At 46.7% G+C, this 22,363-nt stretch overlaps 1 protein-coding gene across 1 annotated transcript in view; it reads right to left on the bottom strand.

The window, feature by feature from the left end:
• The window catches only part of rap1gap2a (RAP1 GTPase activating protein 2a), a 357,838-nt gene that overhangs the window by 312,334 nt on the left and 23,141 nt on the right, over positions 1–22,363 (bottom strand). Inside the window, exon 2 of the mRNA XM_070857044.1 lies at positions 3,797–3,832. Coding sequence (XP_070713145.1) covers positions 3,797–3,832 — 36 coding nt within the window. The remainder of the gene's footprint in view (positions 1–3,796; positions 3,833–22,363) is intronic.

Genomic DNA, 22,363 nt, shown 5'->3' with positions numbered 1-22,363 from the left:
CTCTTATCCCAGTGCTGATTTTCATGATGAAACGCCAGGGTTGATCAAATGACTGGACTCTCTCAGCACCGAGCATTGCTCGCAGGGACCATTGTTCCTGAAATCCAGGGCCCCGACCCCCCGATACTCTGTCCATTTAAATCAATAGATGGAAAATCAGGGACTGTGGGCCCACAACTCAAAACCTGCAGGGAAAGTCAGTAATGAAGCATTCACTGCAGCCTGGAAGCATTCGATGTATTGCCTGATCCTTTCTCCCCTTATTTTACATGGAATTGCATGGAATTTCCAGCACAGAAACAGGCCATTTGGTCCAACTGGTCCATGCTGATGTTTATGCTCCACACGAGCCTCCTCCCACACCACCTCACCGAACCCTATCAGCATAGCCTTCTATTTCTTTCCTCCTCGTGTACTTATCTCACTTCCCTTTAAAAGGCATTTCTGCTATTTGTCTCAACCACTCCCTGTGGCTGCAGGTTCCACATTCTCATCACTCTCTGGGCAAAGAAGTTTCTCCCGAATTCCCTGTTGGATTTATTAGTGACTATCCTATAATTATGTCCCCTAATTTTGAACTCCCCCACAAGTGGAAACATCTTCTCTATCATTTCAATCCTTATTGTTCTTCTCTTGTCTGATAACATCTTGCAGTACTACACACACTCATCATCTAAAAGCCTAACCTTGGAGTCTTACAGCTAATCGTGTGGCTGCATTCACTGACAGGCAGGTTTGTTTTGCTGAACTGGGAGCTCGGTACTCTGTACAATGGAAACCAAGTTATTCAAACCTATAATGACTGCAATACTAATTAAAATTCCCTTTTTGAAAGACTGCAGTGATGTTCCTAACCTGAATATTAAAAGGCGCTGTTTAATTATAAAAATGCAGTCGATGATAAATGCACGATTCGCTTAACTTAGAAACGTAACCTACCTGACTTGCTTTGTTCCCAGCGTCAGCTGTGGCTCAGTAGGTAGCACACACACTTCTGAGCCAGAAGGTTGTGGGTTGAAGTCCCACTCCAGGAACTTGAGCACAAAAATCTAGGCTGACACTCCAGGGTAGTGCTGAGGGAGTGCTGCACTGTCAGAGGTGCTCACATTCAGATTATTTGCCAGTAAATAACAATACAATTTTCATTGGATCGTGATTTTTTAAAAATAAAACAAAAGCTAACAATAGAAACAAGATAGATGTTAGGGGATAATATACATTCTAGACAGTGCTGAGGAATAACTGGAGATATGCGGAGTGACTAAAGAAGCAGGGATTCTTCCCCGGAGCAGAGAAGGTCAAGGGGAGAATTAATAATGGTGTTCAAAATTATCAGGGATTTTGATAAAGTAGATAGGGAGAAACTGTTTCCACTTTCAGGAAGGTTGGTAATCAGAGGACACGGATTTAACATAATTAGCAAAAATTCCCAAATTAGGAGACTTTTTGTTTTAAACACAGCGAGTTGTGATCTGGAATGCATTGCCTGAAAGGTTGGTGGAAGCAGATTCAATAGTAACTTTCAAACAGGAATTGGATATATACTTGAAACGGAAAATTTACAGGGCTGTGGGCAAAGAGCAGGGGCCTGGGACTAATTGGGTCGCTCTTTGAAAGAGCCGGCACAGACACGATGGGCCGAATGGTCTCCTTCTGTGCTGTACAATTCTATGACGTTGTGCTGTTTGGTTGACGAAAGGATGTGCGATGAAAGTGATAACTGGCACAGCTGAATGCTACTGAGACTGGGAGCAGTTGACTGAAACCAGGCTGATGAACATCACTGGCTTGTGACAGTTCAACTTTTGACAGTGTCAGCTGTGGCTCAATGGGTAGCACACTTTCCTCTGAGTTTGAAGGTTGTGGGTTCAAGTCCCACTGCAAAAACATGAGCACAAAAAAAAAAAATCTAGGCTGACACTCCAGTGCCGTGCTGAGAGAGTGCTGCACTGTCGGAGGTGCTGTTTTTCAGATGAGACATTAAACCAAGGTTCCCATCTGCTCTCTCAAGTGGATGTAAAAGATCCCATGGCATTATTTCGAAGAAGAGCACGGGAGTTATCCCCAGTATCCTGGGACAATATTTATCCCCTCAATCAACATTGCAAAAAACAGATTATCTGGTCATTACCATATTGCTGTGCGAGCCGAGTTTTCCACATTACTACACTTCAAAAGTACTTCATCAGCTGTAAAGCGCTTTGAGACATCCGGTGGTTGTGAAAGGTGCTATATAAATGCAAGTCTTTCTTTTCTTCCTTTTTAATCATTCCAGAAATACCTCGAGGAAGAAAAATCCATCGTTGAAAGGGACACGGTCACACTGACTGTTCAGACAAGCTCGGCCCCGGGAACAGTCTGCTCCAAAAGGTCATATCCAGAACCACCTGCCTGGCCATCTGGGAGATAATGTGTTGCGGCCATGACGACTGCCAGGGCACAAATCACAGTGGGGCAGTTCTTGGCATTTTAATATTCATTTGCACACATCAGTGAAAAATGTTTTGTGGCGGATGTGATTGTTAATCAGTAACATTAGCACAGCCCCATTCCAGCATTGTGGAGTTGCCTAGCAAGGTGTGACGCACGGATCACCTCACCAGCACAGCAATGCTCCTTTAAAGGCTAGCCTGTAGATTTTAAAAATCTGATACTGCAGGTCATTAAAGACTTTCAGATCCAATCAATGACTTCAGCCTCCTCACAGAGGTACAGAGTTGCTCTCATTGCCTCACCACTGCTCATTACTGCCTCTTCCGCTGTGTTATTTTCACGATTCTGCATTTAACCCATTTATGGGGTATATTTACTGACCTGCTCAGTTGTCGTACGAATGATTAATGTGCTCTTGCTGGATCCCAGCCTAACTTAGGCATTACTCCGCTTATTGCCTCCGGAGAATTGACCTTTGAACCAGCATAAAAGATCATGGAAACACCAACGTAAAGTGGCGATAGGCGTAACCCAACTTGATATGGCTATTTACACTTCAAATTCATCAATCTTTTGCGCTATTCCATTTCATTGCGGCCAGATTCTGCAGCTATCTGGGCAGAAATCATGCAGAAACTCCGCGCCAATATCCAGTTTATTATAAGCAGGTTTTCACGGGTTAATGCCGGTGTTAAAGAAAAATACACGGAAAGATGTGCGTATTGAGCATTCATACAGGAACAGCGCCAGTCTGAAAATACAACCCCTACACAACAGGGTAGAATTCCCATGAGGTTCTCGCGATCTTCCACCAAACATTGGCAGGAGACCATTGGAAACCAGGGAGAAACAGTGTAAACGCAGGTTTTAGCCAGGTCGTCCGGGATGGGGAGCAGTTTCTGCTGATCCCTCATGCAAATTCCAGGCGAGCATGTCGATTTAAAATTACGGCTCTATAAGGACACTAGCTAAACAACAAACTCCAGGCAGCCTTAGACAGGTAACACAAAATGGCGGCAGCCTCCTGCGTTCGGTTGGCAAGGTATCAGCAGTGTACATTGACCTATTTTGTAGAAAACAGCACACCCATCGCCCCCTCAAATCCAAACATATCGAACTGTAAAAATAATCAGTCCATCACATTCGTGTAAGTAATTCAACGCACAAGAGACGGGAGATTGCTCAATGCTCTGTCAAACGCAACAACAGCACTGAGCACAGCTCCCTCACATTCTGACCTGAAAAGAGGAAACATGATTGGCGCCGACAGTAACAGACTCTCTTGCCCGGTATCCAACTCCAAAGAGGCCAATATATACACACACACACACACACACACACACACACACACGAGAGTACTCACTTCAGTCTCAAGGCAGCCACCGTAGCTTTGTCAATCCTGAAAAACAAAAAATAGATCAAAGATAAATCACCCACAAATACTAAATGGAAATTAATACTCGTAACAAGATAGGCTTCATTTCACCCCGACATAGCACTCCTGCACTAGGGGTCGATGTTAATCCTGTCCACTTGGCCAGAAGCAGGCGGGTAGGCAGTTAAAATCGGGTGACTTACCCACCAATGTTCAACCTGCCTTCCTTTAGCCTTCTGTTTTTACCATTTTAACCTTTCGTTTTACGCGTGCAGAAAAAGCACCGGCCTGAAGCCGGTGGGGTCCTTCTTTAATCGTGATCGTGGTGTGATGACATCATCGGGCTCCTACCACTATTTTACCTGCGACCTGAGCCGGGAAGTCGCTGTGGCTTTCCAGTCAGGTAAATGGAAGTCGGAAGATGATCAGAAGCAGCAGAGGACTTAAAAAAAAAAACTTTCCTTTGTAAGGTCAGGAGGAGCAGATTGCTTCTCAAGACCACCACAAGGAAGGTTTAGCCCCTCCCCTGCCCTAGAATGCCCCCTGGCCCCCCCCCCCCCCCGCCTCCCTACTATGAGACGCCCCCCCCCCCCAGACTCCGAATCGCAAACTTACTCAAGTACCGGCGTGTGACGAAGCCCAGAGGACAAGCCAAAGCACTGCAGCATTGTGAGCAATGTTTAGCTCCAGGTACCACATACTGCGCAAACCCCGCCCACTTCCAGGCCGTCAATGGGCCCTCCAAGTAAATACCAACACCTCCTGAGGTGTGGACGTGCCCTTGTTAATGAATAATACAATGCAGGATGCTCTGTGCACTTAAGTACAACACCCTGCAACCTGCAATAACCCAGCAATACATGTCAACTAAAATATTACAGAAAATAAAGATCAGGCTCAATCAGAAAAATCTATTCACTTGGGACACATTTGGACGAAATTAAATTGACTCCAATCCAATGGATCTGGAAATGTCACCCTAACCTTCCATAAGCCTCGAGTCAGAAGGGAGAGTCTCCACCTGGGTACTCCTAGCCACAGTGGCAAGGCACACTGGGAAATTGCCCGCTCCTGGCCGATTTACTGGCCATAACATCTAGTGGTAGGAAAGTCACCAGCTTGGTATCCACACTTTCCCATCATCCACTGCCAGCATGCACCAGGAGCAGTGAAGCCGTATATCTCCCTTCATATCCCTCTTCTGTCCATCTGTGGGGCATTATTTCTCGTTTGCCAACCGTTGAAATAATGCACGGCCACGTGTGACAGGGCATTTCTTCCTCTGCTCCCGGTAATTACAGTGAAAGAGTAATCGTTTTAAAGACCATTTTAGTAAAAAGGAAACAGGGAAAAATCCCTGTGTTGCCTTTTGTACTGCATTTGTTTCATGGGTTCTTTGCTTTAGAATTCATAACAACACATGACTACTAAGAACTAGTTGGTTTATTAATAAAGGTTTAACAATCACACTACACATTACCAGTTCATCCACTAGGCTCACAACTGCATACCTCATTGTGGATGACCTAGACCCAACTGACTGGGGTTTTATTGAGTCTTGTGAACATCACGTGACTAGCTAAGCCACTCACAATGCAACAGCTGTACAACTATTTTGGCCCTTTATTAGAGGGGCACTAGAACCGACAAATTAAACTTTGGAACAAAATCCTATCAAATTAAAATTTGGTTGCCGGGGATGAAGATGCACTCCAGGCCCTCCGGCGCCCACCTCTCGCGGAAGGCCGCGTGCGTACCAGTGGACGCCGCGTGCTCCATCTCCAGGGACACCCTGGCTCGGATGTAACCGCGGAAGAGAGGCAGGCAGTCGCGCTGAACGAGCCCTTCGACCGCCTGCTGCCTGCACTGGTTAATGGCTACCTTGGACATGTCCAGGAGCAGTCCTACGAGAAGGTCTTTCGACTTGCCCGCTCCCCTCCGCACAGGGTGCCCAAAGATCAGGAGTGTGGGACCGAAGTGCAACCAGAATTTGAGGAGCAGCCCCTTGAAATATTGGAAGAGGGGCTGCAACCACACAGACTTAATAAAAACACGGAACACGGACTCCTCTAGACCGCAGAATAAAAACTTATTGCACGGGACTGCTCCGTGCAACACCCTCCAGGCCAAGTCCCCATTAAATAAGGGGAGGACTCCTGTGTAGAGAGCACTCCACTGGGGACCCCCGCCTCCTCCGGACGGCAAGATGGTGCGCCATGGCGTGTCCGGACGGCAGACGAGGATGGCAAAGTGGAGAGGGTGCAAGAGCAGCCTATACAGGAATCCCCTCCGCGCAGAACTGAAAGGCACAGAAGGGATTTCCCGGAGGAGGCTCAAGTTGTGAGGTGCCAGCTCCCGAGGGAGGTTTCGGGGCTCGGTGCCGAGAAACAGGTCTACAAACCTGTGTGCATGCTCACGGGTACACACATTACACCATTCTATTGGAGACAATTGGGATACGGGGCAAGAGTGAGTGCACTGACCTTTCACCTCTGGGATATGGGTTTGATGTCAATATGCACGGGCAGAACTTCAGGTAGTTCTGCAAATATTTTTCCTGATCTAGGAAGATGATCAAGCGCAAATTCAAGGGTTATAATTTAACTGTACAAGCTCTATGGATTTTCTGATTGGTGTTATTTAAATATGAGAACATCAGCATTCGAATCATGCTGATTGGAAAAGGTGATATAACCCTGAGTAGCTGCATCCCATACATTACATTTTCCATGGTATGGACAAGGCATCACATTGCCTCTTCTGTGTGTCTATGATGCCATATTTATCAGTTGTTTGCCAACCATTGAAATAGCACACAGCTGTGCCTTGCATCTGCTTTGATAGTTCAAGGTCTTAAAAATTGTTTTGATGAAAAGACAAGAAGAATACTGGTACTGCCGTGCTATTCCAAGTCGACAGAGCTAGAAAACAAACTCCAACTCATTCAACCTCTGCAGCCTGTTCCAATCCAAGTCCCAACTGCCCATCACCGCTGTTCCCAACAATCTTTGCTGCTTCCTCTTGTGCCACTGCATTGCATTCAAACTCCCTCATCCACTCATTCCCACCTTCGCTCCACCTTATCTTGGCAACCTCCTCCAATCCTGTGTCCAAGGCTGCGCCCTTCAGGCTTTTGCCTCTGTGCATCTCTACCTCCCCCTGCTCCAACACGGGTAGCACAGCCTTCAGGCATCTCAGCCCAACTCTCCCCCCTGGCCCCCCTCCGCTGACCCCCACTTTCACTTAGCCACCACTGAGCCACCAGGGCAGTGTGGGACCGGGCCAGCAGCCCAGCACCCAAGGCGGAGTGCCGGGCTGCATGACAGCGGCGTGGACCACGCTAGGGCCCGAGAGTTGGCCAAGAAAAAAAGATGGCGGCCCCAGGGCGCTGGCACCCTCTCCTTTAAGCGCCGCCCCGAGAGCGGGTGTCCACCAGCCTTGCGGCCCGCGGGGCGGTAAGGGGTCGGTGAGGGGTCGCCGTGCACAGTGATGATGTCATCGGCAGTTGCGCGGCAGTCCAAGGCGCTAACCACGGGGTGCGGCGCCACCGTGCCAGAGCCGACGCAAACTCCTGGGCAATCTCTCGGGAGACGATAGCGACCCCCTCCCCCCACCCCCGGTAGATCGTCTCCTCCGGGGGCGCTAATGGGGCTATAAAAAGAGGCAATTTCACCCCCATATCTCTTGTTTGCCATGTTATGCTTCATATCAAAATGGCCAATGAAACATAGCACTGGTGCTGAGCTGCTGACTGAATACTGCCGAGTAGATGATGAACTGAATCAGGAAAGTTTGGCATCCTGGTGCCAATTCAAATCCTTTCCATTCAAAGTCAACACAGTTTCGATGTGTGAATGTAACTGAAGTCCTTGTTTACACCACTTGCCATTTAATGAACTGAGCGCGTGTTGAGCTTGGAAGCAGCAGGTGATACACCTGATGTTGTTTCACAGAAGGGTCAGATTACATTGCGGTTAAGATATTTGCATCCGTACCCAGTCAGAGTCTAAAATAGCCTGTTGCTATAGGTTTACAAGGGACTGGCGAGAGGCCACAACTGCACAGAGGAAGCTCACGGTCCCATACAATGCCGCTCCAATCGATAAGTTCCTTTCATTCCAGGCTTCAAAAGAGCATTGGAACTGGTGTTGGTGACATTTTCAAATATTAGCAGTGGCAGTGGATAAAAGTGGGGCACATTCTTGTCTCTGATATCTTTCAAAGTGTTGGAACAGGGAGCAAAACATCAGGTAAAAACTGCAGGGGCAAGATGACCATTTTTTAGCCTCAGGATCTTTTCTTCCTCCATGAATTTTCATCCCGCCTCTCTTGAAGGCTCTCACTCACTTTCGGATACAGTTACCTGGCAGCAATCGTGCACCAGTAAAATGCCCAGTTAGTCTTCCTTCACTTGTAGAGCCTAGACTGCGAGCCCCAGCACATTACTTGGGCATAGTTTGCGAGGTGGGGGGCATCACATCGAAGCCCTATTCTATCCTTACCTGATGTCCGGACATGCACACTTTCCAGCAGGAGTTAGGGGCGCCCCAACCATTGCCCGAGCTGAGACCATCTAACTCAGGAAAGATCGAGCAGGCTGGCCTATAAGCGTGTGTTAGGCATTCAGAAGTTACAATTTCACAAACCATATTTAGTGTGACAACTCTTGCTCGTTTCTTCTGAGCTGGAATAGTCTGCTGGGCAGAACACATTTTAAGTTGCCGTCAATGGTTTCCTCTGTTTAATATTACGAACAGTAATTTCTGGGCTTACATGGATTAAAAAAAAAATTCAACAATGTAAGTCGAGCTTCGATCTGAGCCACTTGAGGTTTTATTCCCCTTTATTTTCGGTTGTGCTAAGAATTTTAATTAAATTGGTTTTAAAATCCAACCTTTATTTCAGTGACAGATTGCATGACTTTCTTTCTGATCTAGTTCTGTCTCTTGTGCCAGTTCTTACCTTCAGTTGGAGGTTTTTTTTTTGGAATGATTTCATCAATGATTTTCTTTTAATTTTATAGTCAATTTGGATTTTGTTTTCCAACTCACTTCCTCTTCCGAGGATCAAATAATCTGTTACTGGCGATGTACAAGATCCTGCAAATCCCCTGGGAGGACAGACGCACCAACGTCAGTGTTCTCAATCAGGCCAACATCCCCAGCCTCGAAGCACTGACCACACTCGACCCGCTCTGTTGGGCGAACCACATTGTTCACACGCCTGACACAAGACTCCCAAAGCAAGCGCTCTACTCGGAACTCCTACACGGCAAACAAGCCCCAGGTAGGCAGAGGAAACGTTTCAAGGACACCCTCAAAACCTCCTTGATAAAATGCAACATCTCCACCGACGCCTGGAAGTATCTGGTCCAAGACTGCCCTAAGTGGAGAAAGAGCGTCCGGGAGGGCGCTGAGCACCTCGAGTCTCGTAGCCGAGAGCATGCAGAAAACAAGCGCAGGCAACGGAAGGAGTGTGCGGCAAACCAGACTCCCCACCCACCCTTTCCTTCAACGATTGTCTGTCCCACCTGTGACAGAGACTGTAATTCCCGTATTGGACTGTTCAGTCACCTGAGAACTCACTTTTAGAGTGGAAGCAAGTCTTCCTCGATTTCGAGGGACTGCCTATGATGATGATCGAGGGATGAATATTGGCCAGGACAGCCGGGGAGAACTCACCTGCTCTTCTTCAAATAGTGTCATGGTATCGTTTACGTCCACCCGAGAGGGCAGACGTGGATTTGGTTTAACGTCTCATCTGAAAGACGACAGTGCAGCACTCCCTCAGTACTGGATTATGTGCTCACGCCCCTGGAGTGAACCTTGAACCCATGACCTTCTGACTCAGTGGTGAGAGTACTACCACTGAGCCAAGACGAACACTCACCTGGCTTTTAGAATCATAGACTCTTGCAGCACAGATGGAGGTCAAGCAGCTCGTCATGCCTGTGCTGGCTTCTTGAAAAAGCAGTTGCGCTTATCCCATATTCCCGTTTTGTGTCCGTAACCCTGTAAATTCCTCATCCTCCAGTATCTGTCCAACTCCCTTTTAAAATGAGTTATGGGATCAGATTTTCAAGCAGAGCATTCCAGAACTTTTCTTTCTCTTCTCTACCATCACTGTTTATCTCTGATCATCCCGATCTAGGTTGTATTACACATCTGCCCGACAGCGGGTACTGGAATCATAAATCATTTTGTGACATTGTTTTTATTTATCTCTTTCAACGCAGATCCCCATCACCTTTAACCTAAATTTCTAACCTATGTATTGAGAGCACCATTCAAGGGCGATATTTTGCTCCTTTCACTAACCCAGTTATTTACCCACCACGTATCCGATGGTCTGGGAGTTACGGAGCCTCACGGTTCTGGGGCTCTCCGGGTACATGCGGGTAGAGGCCCATGTATTCCTGGGATGCACGCAATTCACAAGCGCCCCTGGGATCACGTGGGCTGGCCCAACGAATGAAAGAAGGTAATCGCCATCCGTGCTTATGGAATACCCCCCAAAATACATGTACACATCAAATAAATAGAAAAAAAACCACTACATATTTAAAATGAATGATTTAATTATATTTAAATATTTAAAACAAAAATTATTTTTTTGAAAAATAGATTTAAATGTTTTAAAAGGGGCTAAAAATTAACCGTACCTTATTGACTAAATTTTTTTAATGTTTTTTAATGATTGAAAAAACATTTTTGTATGTTCATTTAAACTCTTACGCTGGTACCAGGCATGAGAATTTCACGGGCATTAGTTGGGCAGAAATTGAGCCCAATTCTCCACCAGTGGATGCCCTCTTCCCGAGATCTGTCAACGAAGATGCTTGACAGATCGCAAGTTCCGGGTTTTTGCGCGTGCGCTTTGCGGGTGAAAAACCCGGAACACGCGCACCCCTTCCAGGCATGTACGCACCTGTAGGTGCCGCTAAATAGGGCCCATTGCTTATGAAGAGGTGCCCTCTGGTTCTGTGCTCTTCAGTAGCACCATTTTAGGCTATTGATAGAGAATTCAAACAGGCTGCATTTAGACAGGCTGTGAAAATTCACAGACACCAAGTCAGAGATGCTACGTGAGTGGGAGCATGTTGCATTAAGTCATCAATCAACTTGACATTTTAGGACCTTTGGGTAGCGAGCCAATTAAAAGGTTAAAAGACTATTAATTGAGCCAATAAGGTCAAAGAAGGCGAGTTCTTTTCTGTAAACTGATCCAGGTATAAGTAAGTACAGCCATTTTGACCATGTGGTCTCAGAAGGACAAAGACCTGGCTTAAAGCTTGTTACTGCTGCCAAAAATAAAGTGACATTAAAACTACAATCGGAGTTTGTATTTCATTGGAAATTAAGAGATCTAACAGCTATTCAGCAGGAGGAACATTTTGAAATTTCTGAATAAGTAGGGATCCCAAAAATATTAGAAATATGTCAGAAAAGCTTCCAAACATACCAGACATTAATCTTAAACATAAATACTATTCAGGTCATTGGTTAGGCCACAGTTAGAATATGGTGTGCAGTTTGGAGCAGCTCAACATGAAGCGGGTGCAGAAGAGATTGACTAAGATGATACCAGGGCTGAGAGGCTTTAATTATGAGCAGAGACTGGATGCTTTTTTCATTAGAGCAAAATAGCTCGAGATCTGATAGCTGTGTTCAAAATGATATGAGGTTTTGATAAGATAAATAGAAAAAACTATTTCCACTGGTCAGTGAGTCAGTAACTAGAAAGCATACATTTAAGACCATTATGAAAAGAATGAAGCGAGAGGTTGGGAGCATTTTTTATGCAGAAGATAAGATATATTTTATGCATAAATATAAGATAGTCACCAATAAATACAATAAAGAATTCAGCAGAAACTTCTTTACCCAGAGAGTGGAACTTGCTACCACAGGGAGTAGTTGAGACAGGGAGCAGAGATACATTCAAGGGGAAGCTAGATAAACACATGAGGGAGGAAAGGAATAGAAGGTCATGTTGATGGGGTTAATGTAAGAAAGACATTCATTTATATAGCACCTTTCACGACCACCAGATGTCTCAAAGCACTTTACAGCCAATGAAGTACTTTTGAAGTGCAGCTACTGTTGTGATGTGGTAACTGCGGCAGCCAATTTGCGCACAGCAAGCTCCCACAGCAATGTGATAATGACCAGATAATCTGTTTTTGTTATGTTGATTGAGGAATAAATATTGGCCAGGACACCGGGGATAACTCTACTGCTCTTCTTCAAAATAGTGCCGTGGGATCTTTTACTTCCACCTGAGAGAGCAGACGGGGCCTCGGTTTAACGTCTCATCTGAAAGACGGCACCTCCGACAGTGTAGCGCTCCCTCAGCACTGCACTGGAGTATCAGCCTAGATTTTTGTGCTCAAGACCCTGGAGGGATACTTGAACCCACAACCTTCTGACTCAGGAGGCAAGTGTGCTACCCACTGAGCCACGGCTGACACTACTTTGTAGGAACAGCGGTAGAAGCCGAATCCATGAAAGCTCTTAAAGGGGAAGTAGATAGGTATTTGTAAAAGAAAATGTTACAAGCACATGGGGAAAGGGCAGGTGGAAAGCTCTTTTGAAGAGTTGGTATGGGTGCGTTGTGCTAAATGGCTTCCTTCTGTACCGCATCTATCTATGTTTATATAACTAAGCTGTTTCTATTACTATAATAATGAGGCTTTTTAAAATAAATATACTCATTTGGACCAACACAACAAAAATAATGTAAAAAAACTGAGTAATAAACCCCATTCAGCTGTTACCTTCCAAAAATCATTCCTTATGTTGCCTACAAGGTGAGCACCATTTTATTTTAATCCAGTGTCTTTAGTTTGTCCTCACTGGCTTATTCGCTCTGTCTTTCTCCTTTCTTATTGGTCACTTTGGTAACTTTCTACTTTTGTTATTCGCCAATCATAGAAACATAGAAAATAGGTGCAGGAGTAGGCCATTCATGCAACTTCAGTACCCCATTCCTGCTTTCTCTCCATACCCCTTGATCCTTTTAGCCGTAAGAGCCACATCTAACTCACTTTTCATCTAAATCATATTGGTCTCGCCAAAATTGTAATTTTCTCACCAATTCCAGTCCATCAAAAGAACTCTACATTGCAGCAGAAAAGGCCAATCACATTACACCCATTGTTTCCCCTCCCCACGATATGCTCAATACCATGACACTCCCAAACTATGGTCAGGTTGAGAGACAACCGTTTGATAATCATGTCGCTTGAAATGTTGTGCATTGTGAGGTGACTAGGTTATCATGTGGTCTGGGAATAGAACACAGGAGAGGTTACCTGCACAAATATGCAGCTCCATTTACAGCACGTTGATTAGAGATCACAGAATCCAAGAAACTACCAAACAGGAGGAGCCTGTAGGCCCATCGCCCTCGTGCCATCTCTTTAACTGGAGCCCTCTGCTCCAATTCCCTTCTTTTTCCCCGCTACTTTCCTTCCTTCCTTTAATTTAAAGGATTTAATTCTCTGCCTGTGTGGCCACTCATGTTAAAGCATTCCCTGTTCTCATTATTCTGTGTGAGAAAGATTTCCCTCATTTCCCCCTTCATTCTTGTCGTGATTTTTCTGAGCCTATGCCTCCTTGTTACAAATTTGTCAGTTAGCGATAACAATCTTTCACTGTATTTCAAAATTCTAATCCTTGTTTTCAAATCCCTCCGTGGCCTCGCCCCTCCCTATCTCTGTAATCTCCTCCAGCCCCACAACACCCGCCCCACCACCCACCCCAAGATGCCTGCGTCCTCTAATTCTGCCCTCCTGAGCATCCCTGATTTTAATCGCTCGATCATTGGTGGCCATGCCTTCTGTTGCCTAGGCCCCAAGCTCTGGAACTCCCTGCCTAAACCTCTCCGCCTCTCTTTTCCCCTTCAAGATGCTTCTTAAAATCTCTTTGACCAAGCTTTGGTCACCTGCCCATATTTCTCCTTTGTGGCTCGGTGACAAATCTTTTGTCTCATAATACTCCTGTGAAGCGCCGAGGGACGTTTCAATGCGTTAAAAGGCACTATATAAATAAAAGTTGTTGTTGTTGTATATCCTCTCAAAACTTCTCTGTTGGGTTCCCCCCTTAAAGTTTTCTGTTCCAGTTAAATTTGACCCATTTTTTTTTCAAGCCTTAGACTAAATTTAATGTCCCCCCACCCTCATAGCCACTTCTGCCCCCATTTGCACTCCACATCTAAGCCACAATGCGTGCCTTCCTCCCAAGCCAGTTGCGCCCCTCTCCCAGCCCTTATATGATTCCCTCCTGGGATTTTTATTGAATTTCCCTTTCCAAATTTAACTCACTGCCCCATTATCCTGCACTGCCCGTGCAGCTCAAAACGTCAACCTGCCACCCAGCCTCACCATAAGCCCCTCGAATCTCGCCGTCACCCTCCTGTAGAGTCTGCTTTCCCTACACCACCATCATCATAGGCAGTCCCTCGGAATTGAGGAAGACTTGCTTCCACTCTTAAAATGGGTCCTTAGGTGGCTGAACAGTCCAATACGTGAGCCACAGTCCCGGTCACAGGTGGGACAGATAGTCGTTGAGGGTAAGGGAGGGTGGGACTGGTTTGCCGCACGCTCTTTCCGCTGCCTGCACTTGATTTCTGCATGCTCTCGGCGATGAGACTTGAGGTGCTCAGCGCCCTCCTGGATGCACTTCTTCCAGTTAGGGTGGTCTTTGGCCAGGGACTCCCAGGTATCAGTGGGGATGTTGCATTTTATCAGGGAGGCTTTGAGGGTGTCCTTGTAACATTTCCTCTGCCCATCTTTGGCTCGTTTGCCGTGACAGACATACAGCCGATATCCTCGGCCCACGAGCAGCACTGCTGGAGAGGTTTAATTTTTCTTTTAATCATATATTTGTAGACGGTAGAAAACTCATTATATAATGAAAGCTATAAAATCCATTCTCAAAGGATGCATGTTTACAATTCCGTTCAATAAAGTACTTTGTGCGCATTTAGTTGCTAGGCTCAGTTGCTAAGTAATATACTTATGAATTCTTCGTAAAGTACTGTGTTGCTATTGGTAACAAATGGAACACAAATAGCTGTTTTGTGAATTGGCTGAAAGGATATTGCTCCATTATCCAATTTCGAGAAATCACACTATTTCCACAACACATAGGCACCCACGCTTAGCTTCAAACTATATCCCATTCGCTTCATCACACAAATAATTTTTTTATGCTTCTCAAGGTGAGAGAACTTAGCATTTGGAAATGGAACAACTTTTCATTCGCCCAGGGTCAATGATCTTGTTAATTTTTTTGGGGGTGCGCGTGACCCCATTACGTGGGCTGCGGGGCCCATCAAAATTCTGCGCATGCGCGTTTTTTTCTACTGAGAAGCCGGCTGCGCATGAGGTTCAGAGCTCTGCACGGCCGAGGATCATCATCGGGGTCATGGTCTCAGGATAAGGGGTTTAGCCATATGGGACTGAGATGAGGAGAAATTTCTTCACTCGCGAGTTGTGGATCTTTGGAATTCTCTACCTCGGAGGGCTGTGGATGCTCAGTCGTTGAGTCTATTCATGTCGGAGATCAATTGATCTTTGGACATGAAGGAGATTTAAGGGAATAGGGAGGAAAGTGGAGCTGAGGTGGCAGATCAGCCATCATCATCATTATCATAGGCAGTCCCTCGGAATGGAGGAAGACTTGCTTCCACTCTAAGAATGAGTCCTTAGGTGGCTGAACAGTCCAATACGAGAACCACAGTCCCTGTCACAGGTGGGACAGATAGTCATTGCGGGAAAGGGTGGGTGGGACTGGTTTGCCGCACGCTCTTTCTGCTGCCTGTGCTTGATTTCTGCATGCTCTCGACGATGAGACTCGAGGTGCTCAGCGCCCTCCCGGATGCACTTCCTCCACTTAAGGTGGACTTTGGCCAGGGACTCCCAGGTGTCGGTGGGGATGTTGCACTTTATTAGGGAGGCTTTGAGGGTGTCCTTGTAATGTTTCCTCTGCCCACCTTTGGCTCGCTTTTCGTGAAGGAGTTCCGAGAAGAGCGCTTGCTTTTGGAGCCTGGTGTCTGGCATGCTGTTATTTGAACTGACAGTTCCAACTGTCACAGGACAGAGAGTGGAGAGCACCAGTTCCCACTGTCACAGGACGGGAGAGTGGAGAGCACCAGTTCCCACTGTCACAGGACAGAGAGTGGAGAGCACCAGTTCCCACTGTCACAGGACGGGAGAGTGGAGAGCACCAGTTCAAACTATCACAGGTGCATCCAGTCGTGCCCCGGTAACTGCCCCCAAAGGAAGTGGAGTGTGGGAAATTGCACTCCGCTTCCATTGAGGGGGGGTAAGGCCAATTCTGCGGCGGGAGCAGGACTTCCACGCTGGGGGCTAAAATTAACTGCCCCAGAAGGTTACCGCCCCCAAGGTGGGAGCCTGTGCGGGGAGGCAGAGGGAAGATGAGGGGAGACGGGGGCGGGGGATGGAGGGGAGAGTGGTGGAGGTGGGGGGTGGAGAAACCCAGGGCGGGGGACAGGAGGGGCCACATTGCAGCGGAGGTCTGGGGGGGGCGAAGTGTGTTGGAGGGGCGGGCCTGGGGGCTCTGTGCCTCGGTGCGGGGAGTGTTCAGAGTGGGGTGGACAGGTTGACTGCGCAGATGGCGGTTGGTGGATGTGGTGTGGTTGGCGTCGCGGGGGCATGGCTCCGGGGTGGCCGGGGCTGGGGGCTCGACATCCGGGGGTGTTCGGCATTTGGGAAGGATTCTGACGGGATGGGGCGGGTTGGGTGCGGGGGGAGTGTTTCCGGTGTTGGGTGGGTCCGGAGCCGGGGGGGGGGGGGGGCATGCTCTTGGAATGGGGGGATGGGCTGTTTGAGGCTGGGATTGGGAGAGACTTCTTCACTCGGGGAGCTGTTGGCCTGTGGGGTTCCCTGCCGCGGAGAGTTGTTGATGCCAGTTCATTGGATGTGTTCGGGGGGGGAGTTGGATGTGGTCCTTGCGGCTGGGGGGGTGTCGGGGGGGTGTGGAGGGGAGGTGCTGGGGTGGGTGATCAGCCATGATCTTGTTGAAGGGCCGAATGGCTTACTCCTGCACCTATTTTCTATGTTTCTATGCGTGTCTATGTGGCCTGCCCAGAGGAGCTGATCAAGTGTGGATCAGCCATGGTCTTACTGAATGGCAGAGCCGGCTTGGGCTAGGTATAATGTACAGTAAAGCTCCCGGTACTGTGCCTCGACAATGATACCTTAAGCTTTGACCCTAGGGGAGCCATCTGCCATTGCATTAGTCTGACACGTCTCCATTTATCACATCAACCATCCTTGTGGCCTTTCTGCGTGAGATTGCTAGTTGAGTTCCAATTCAGGAACAGCTTTGCGCCGTGGGTCTACAACCCCGAGGATATCTGTGCGTCACACAGAAAATACATCCAACTGAACTTGTTCGCTCTGAAGCCCCGGTGACGCAATTGAGCCAAACACGTTTTCTTCTCTTCACAAGAGGTCGTCGGAATGTTGCTGGAGGTCAAAGTTAAAAATAGAACTGCAAGGGCACCATGGGCTGCAGAATCCGAGGAATCTCACAAAGAGTCTAAATGTGCCCTGGGAGAGGAACACACTGCCACAATAAACGGTAGTTTGTCACAAAGCTCAACACCCCCTCGTCACAGTACATCATTACCTTCCAGGGTTGCCAACCCTCCAGGTTTGTCCTGGAGTCTCCAGGAATTCGAGACCAATCTCCAGAACACAGCAACTCTGCGCTTTCTTGGAATTTTCTTTGAACACTTATAAAAAAATATTGAACGTGGGGAAAAGAACGGCTGTTTTGACCGACAGTCAAGAGTCATCCAATCGGGTAGTGAATAGTCTATTCGCTTTCCGATTGGCTGTGGGGAGGCAATGTGCCGCGAGGATGGACGTGTTAGACGACCAATGGCATGAGTGTGGGGGCGGGGTGGTTGAAGGCAGGAGGTCATGTGATAATAGCTCCAGAAATATGTCCAACCAGAGTTGGTGACCCGACTTCACTCTGACAATTAGCACAGCAAGTGCCGAATAGCTCTGATCGTCTCAATACGTGGTCTATTTCTATACCATTCATTAATTGTGCAACAACACCATGGTTACAAGTACTGGGCTCAGCACTAGGTCCCTTGCTTCCTGTGGTGTAAATCAATGACTTAGACTTGAATTAGAGGGCATGATTAAGAAGTTTGCAGATGATACAAAAATTGGCCGTGTGGTTGATAATGAAGAAGAAAGCTGTAGACTGCAGGAAGACATCAATGAAATGGTCAGGTGGGCAGAACAGTGGCAAATGGAATTCAATCCTGAGAGGTGTAAGGTAATGCATTTTGGGGAGGGCTAACAGGCAAGGGATTACACATTAAATGGTAGGATACTGAGCAGTGCAGAGGAACAAATGGACCTTAGAGTGCATGTCCACAGATCCCTGAAGTAGCAGGACAGATAGATAAGGAGGTTAAGAACGCATACGGAATACTTGCCTTTATTAGCCGAGGCACAGAATACAAGAGCAGGAGGTTATGCTTGAACTGTATAAAACACTAGTTAGGTCACAGCTAGAGTACTGCATGCAATTCTGGTCACCACATTACAGGAAAGATGAGATTGCATTAGAGAGGATACAGAGGAGATTTACGAGGATGTTGCCTGGACTGGAGAATTTTAGTTATGAGAAAAGATTGGATAGGTTGGGTTTGTTTTCTTTTGGAACAGAGGAGGCTGAGGGGAGACCTCATTGAGGTGTGTAAAATTATGAGGGGCCTAGATAGTGTGGATAGGAAGGACCTATTTCCCTTATCAGAGAGGTCAACAACCAGAGAGCATAGATTTAAAGTAATTGGTAGGCGGTTTAGAGGGGATGTGAGGGGACATTTCTTCACCCAGAGGATGGTGGGGGTCTGGAACTCACTGCCTGAAAGGGTGGTAGAGGCAGAAACCCTTGCCACATTTAGAAAGTGCCTTGATATGCACTTGAAGTGCCGTAACCAACAAGGCTACAGATCAAGAGATGGAAAGTGGGATTAGGTTGGATAACTCTTTGTCGGCTGGCACGGATACAATGGGCAGAAATGGCCTCCTTCCATGCTGTAAATTTCTATGATTCTAAAGAATTGTTACAGTTAAAGATTTCTCTAGCTATATTTTGTAGCCCATTGTAGAGATACCTATCAGAAAAGGATGAACAGGCTGGGTCTCTTTTCTCTTGACACGAGAAAGTAGAGGGATGACCTAATAGAGGGCTTTAGAATTATGAACGGTTTTGATAGAGTGGATACAGAGAGAGTGTTTCCACTTTTGGGGAAGAGCAAAACTAGAGGCCATCAATATAAGATAATCACCAAGAAATCAAATAGGGAATTCAGAAGAAACTTCTTTACCAAGAGAGTGGTGAGAATGTGGAACTCTCTACCACAGGGAGTGGTTGAGGCGAACAGTATAGATGCATTTAAGGGGAGGCTAGACAAGCATATGAGGGAGAAGGGAATAGAGGGTATGCTGATAGATTTAGATGAGGAAAGACGGGAGGAGGCTTGAGTAGAGCATAAATGCTGGCATGGACTGGCTGGGCCGAATGGCCTGTTTCCAAGCTGTATATCCGATGTAACAGATTATTAGAGAGAAGGCCTGGAAATGTCATCAGTCCCAATCACCCCTCTGCATGTTGATAGGTGCACGTGCTCCTGATGCTTGGGTTTCTGTCCTATTCAATTCCCTGGCTTTTTACTTTGATTAAATCGGAGTGTTTCAGTTTAATTTCCAGCCTTAATGGACTTCACTGATCAAAAGTGACATTACGCTCATTTGCCTCAAAAGGTTCCTTTTTCACCAGGACATGATTGGGGCAAACTCAACGGGCCCCCCTCCCCCCACCAAGAGTATGTGAACAATCAGTTCTTATATGGGTGAGAGAATACGTTGGGCTTCAATTATATAAGACAGGGTATTATGTCTATTGCCCAGGTCTCTGAGCTAACAGATAAAAATCAATGATCTCTTCAACCCAAAGTAAAAACAAAAAGGTTTTATTATATAATATGATGCAATCAAGGAAACGGTAGCATAGTGGATATGCTCCTGGATTAGTAATCCAGAGGTCCTGGCTAATAATCCAGAGACAAGAGTTCAAATCCCACCATGGCAGCTGGTGAATTTAAATGCATTTAATTAAATAAATCTGGAATTAAAAAGCTAGTATCTATAATCATCATCAAAGACAGTCCCTCAAAATTGAGGAAGACTTGCTTCCACTCTAAAAAAAAAAGTGAGTTCTCAGGTGACTGAACAGTCCAATTTGGGAATTACAGTCTCTGTCGCAGGTGGGACAGACAGTGGTTGGAGGAAAGGATCAGTAATGGTGACCATGAAACTACCGGATTGTCATAAAAACCCATCTGGTTCACTAATGTCCATTAGGGAAGGAAATCTGCTGTCCTTACCCGGTCTGGCCTATATGTGACTCCAGCAATGTGGTTGACTCTTAACTACCCTCTGAAAAGGCAGCTCACCAAACCTTCTCAAGGGCAATTAGGGATGGGCAATAAATGCTGGCCTTGCCGGCGACGCCCACATCCCAGGAATGAATAAATAAGAAAAACAATGAATGTGCATCTCTGCTCCCACTCGATTTGAGGGAGGAGGGAGAAGGGGACCCAATCTCTGCAAATACTGCTTCCGACCCAGCATTGGAAGACCAATACAATGAGCTCATTTTGCCTCACTCTAATTACTCCATCTCTCCATGAGGGAACCTATCCTGAACAGCAAGATCCAGATCTATATATTTATTTTTACAATTAAGCAGTAGTTGGTCAGTCCCAGGTAGTTAATCTTCCACAAATCAGATTCAGGTGAAACAAGTGATTCTCCCAGCTCTATAAAAATGTAAATTATGACTTGGATTATCTTAATTTACAGAACATGTTTAATTAGTCTCCAATATCCACTTTATATTTCAAAAAAAGTGTCATTGCTCTATGAGAAATGGGAGTAGATTCTAATAAATCAGTACTTAACAAATCTAAAACATTACTGAACATGCCCTGATTTATTTCATCAGAGTTACCTGCTGATACCATACTATCTCATATGTAGGAGGTTTCATGCAGCGTGATGGATAATACAGATCATAAGAAACTATGAATGTGAAAAGACCCGTCTATCAAGCCCACGCCTTCCACAAGCCATATACAATCTACTCTTTTGCTGAACACACTCGTTTCATCTCTTGAGGTAATGTTCTACAATAAGCACGTTCTGACCTTCCAGAACCAAATTCCACGCTATTCACCTCTCCACCATTCAAGCTCGAACACCACATGTCCCTCCGCATCTCTTGAACTCAGCAACACTGCAACCATTTTGCCTCATGGAATACTGATCACCTCAGTCTATGCCTCATTGTACAACCTGTTGAACAGGATCTCTGCGCTCCTCCAATACTGACCTCTTGTGCATCTCCGATTTTCCTTGCTCCACCATTGGTGGCCGTGCCTTCAGTTGCCGGGGTCCTAAGCTCTGGAGCTCTTTCCCTAAACCTCTCCGCCTCTCAACCTTGCTCTCCCCCCTTCAAGACATGCCTTAAAACCCACCTCCCTGTCCTAATAACTCCTTGTGTGGCTCGTGCCAAATTTTAAAACTTTGGCCCACTGGGCCACCAGGGAGGGTTTCGGCCGGGCCAGCAGCCTGGCACCCAAGAGGGGGTGCCGGGCTGCCAATCCCGGGGACATATTTGTCGGGCCGTCATAGCAGTTGGCCGACAAAAATAAAACATGGCAGCAGCGGGAGTAGGCCCTCCCCTTTAAGGAAAGCCGCACCACCGCTGCAGAAGGCCACAGCCTCACTGGACCACGGTACGCACGGTGATGACGCGCTTAACACCGATCGGCAGCAGCGGAGCGGTAAGGGGGAGATCAGGGCACCACCGGGAAAACTCGGGAGGGCAATTGGACTAGCAGTGGCCATTCTACCAAAAGTTGGTGGCTGTTGCACTCTGCAGCGTGGCTGCCGCTTTTCGGGGTGGGGGGGGGGTGGGTAACGAGCCTTAAGGAAAGGGGCAATTTCGGCCCCCAAGTGTCTTGCAAAGTTTTACTATGTTAAAGGCGCTGTAGAAATGCAAGTTGTTGTTGTTGACTCCATTCTCTACCAGAGCCTGGAGTTTCCAATGCACTTGTGCCTAGATATGCTCGAATGAATCTCTGGCCAAACAACTGGCCATGGCCCCAACTCTCAGCAGCGAGTATCCTCCAGTTGTGGTGCAGAGGGTCCCTTCACACTGCGACCAGATTCTCATCCGAACATACTGAATTTCAATTTATTGCATCTAGTTATTTTATTTTATTTATTGCAGAGAAGTCTTGCTACAGTTATAAAGGGTATTGGTAAGGCCACACCTGGAATACTGTGTGCAGTTTTGGTTTCCATATTTAAGAAAGGATATACTTGCTTTGGAGGCAGTTCAGAGAAGGTTCACTAGGTTGATTCCGGGGATGAGGGGGTTGACTTATGAGGAAAGGTTGAGTGGGTTGGGCCTCTACTCATTGGCATTCAGA

Source organism: Pristiophorus japonicus, chromosome 16, assembly GCF_044704955.1.
Source record: "Pristiophorus japonicus isolate sPriJap1 chromosome 16, sPriJap1.hap1, whole genome shotgun sequence".
Classification (NCBI taxonomy): domain Eukaryota; kingdom Metazoa; phylum Chordata; class Chondrichthyes; family Pristiophoridae; genus Pristiophorus; species Pristiophorus japonicus.
This window is presented reverse-complemented; position numbering and strand designations above follow the sequence as displayed.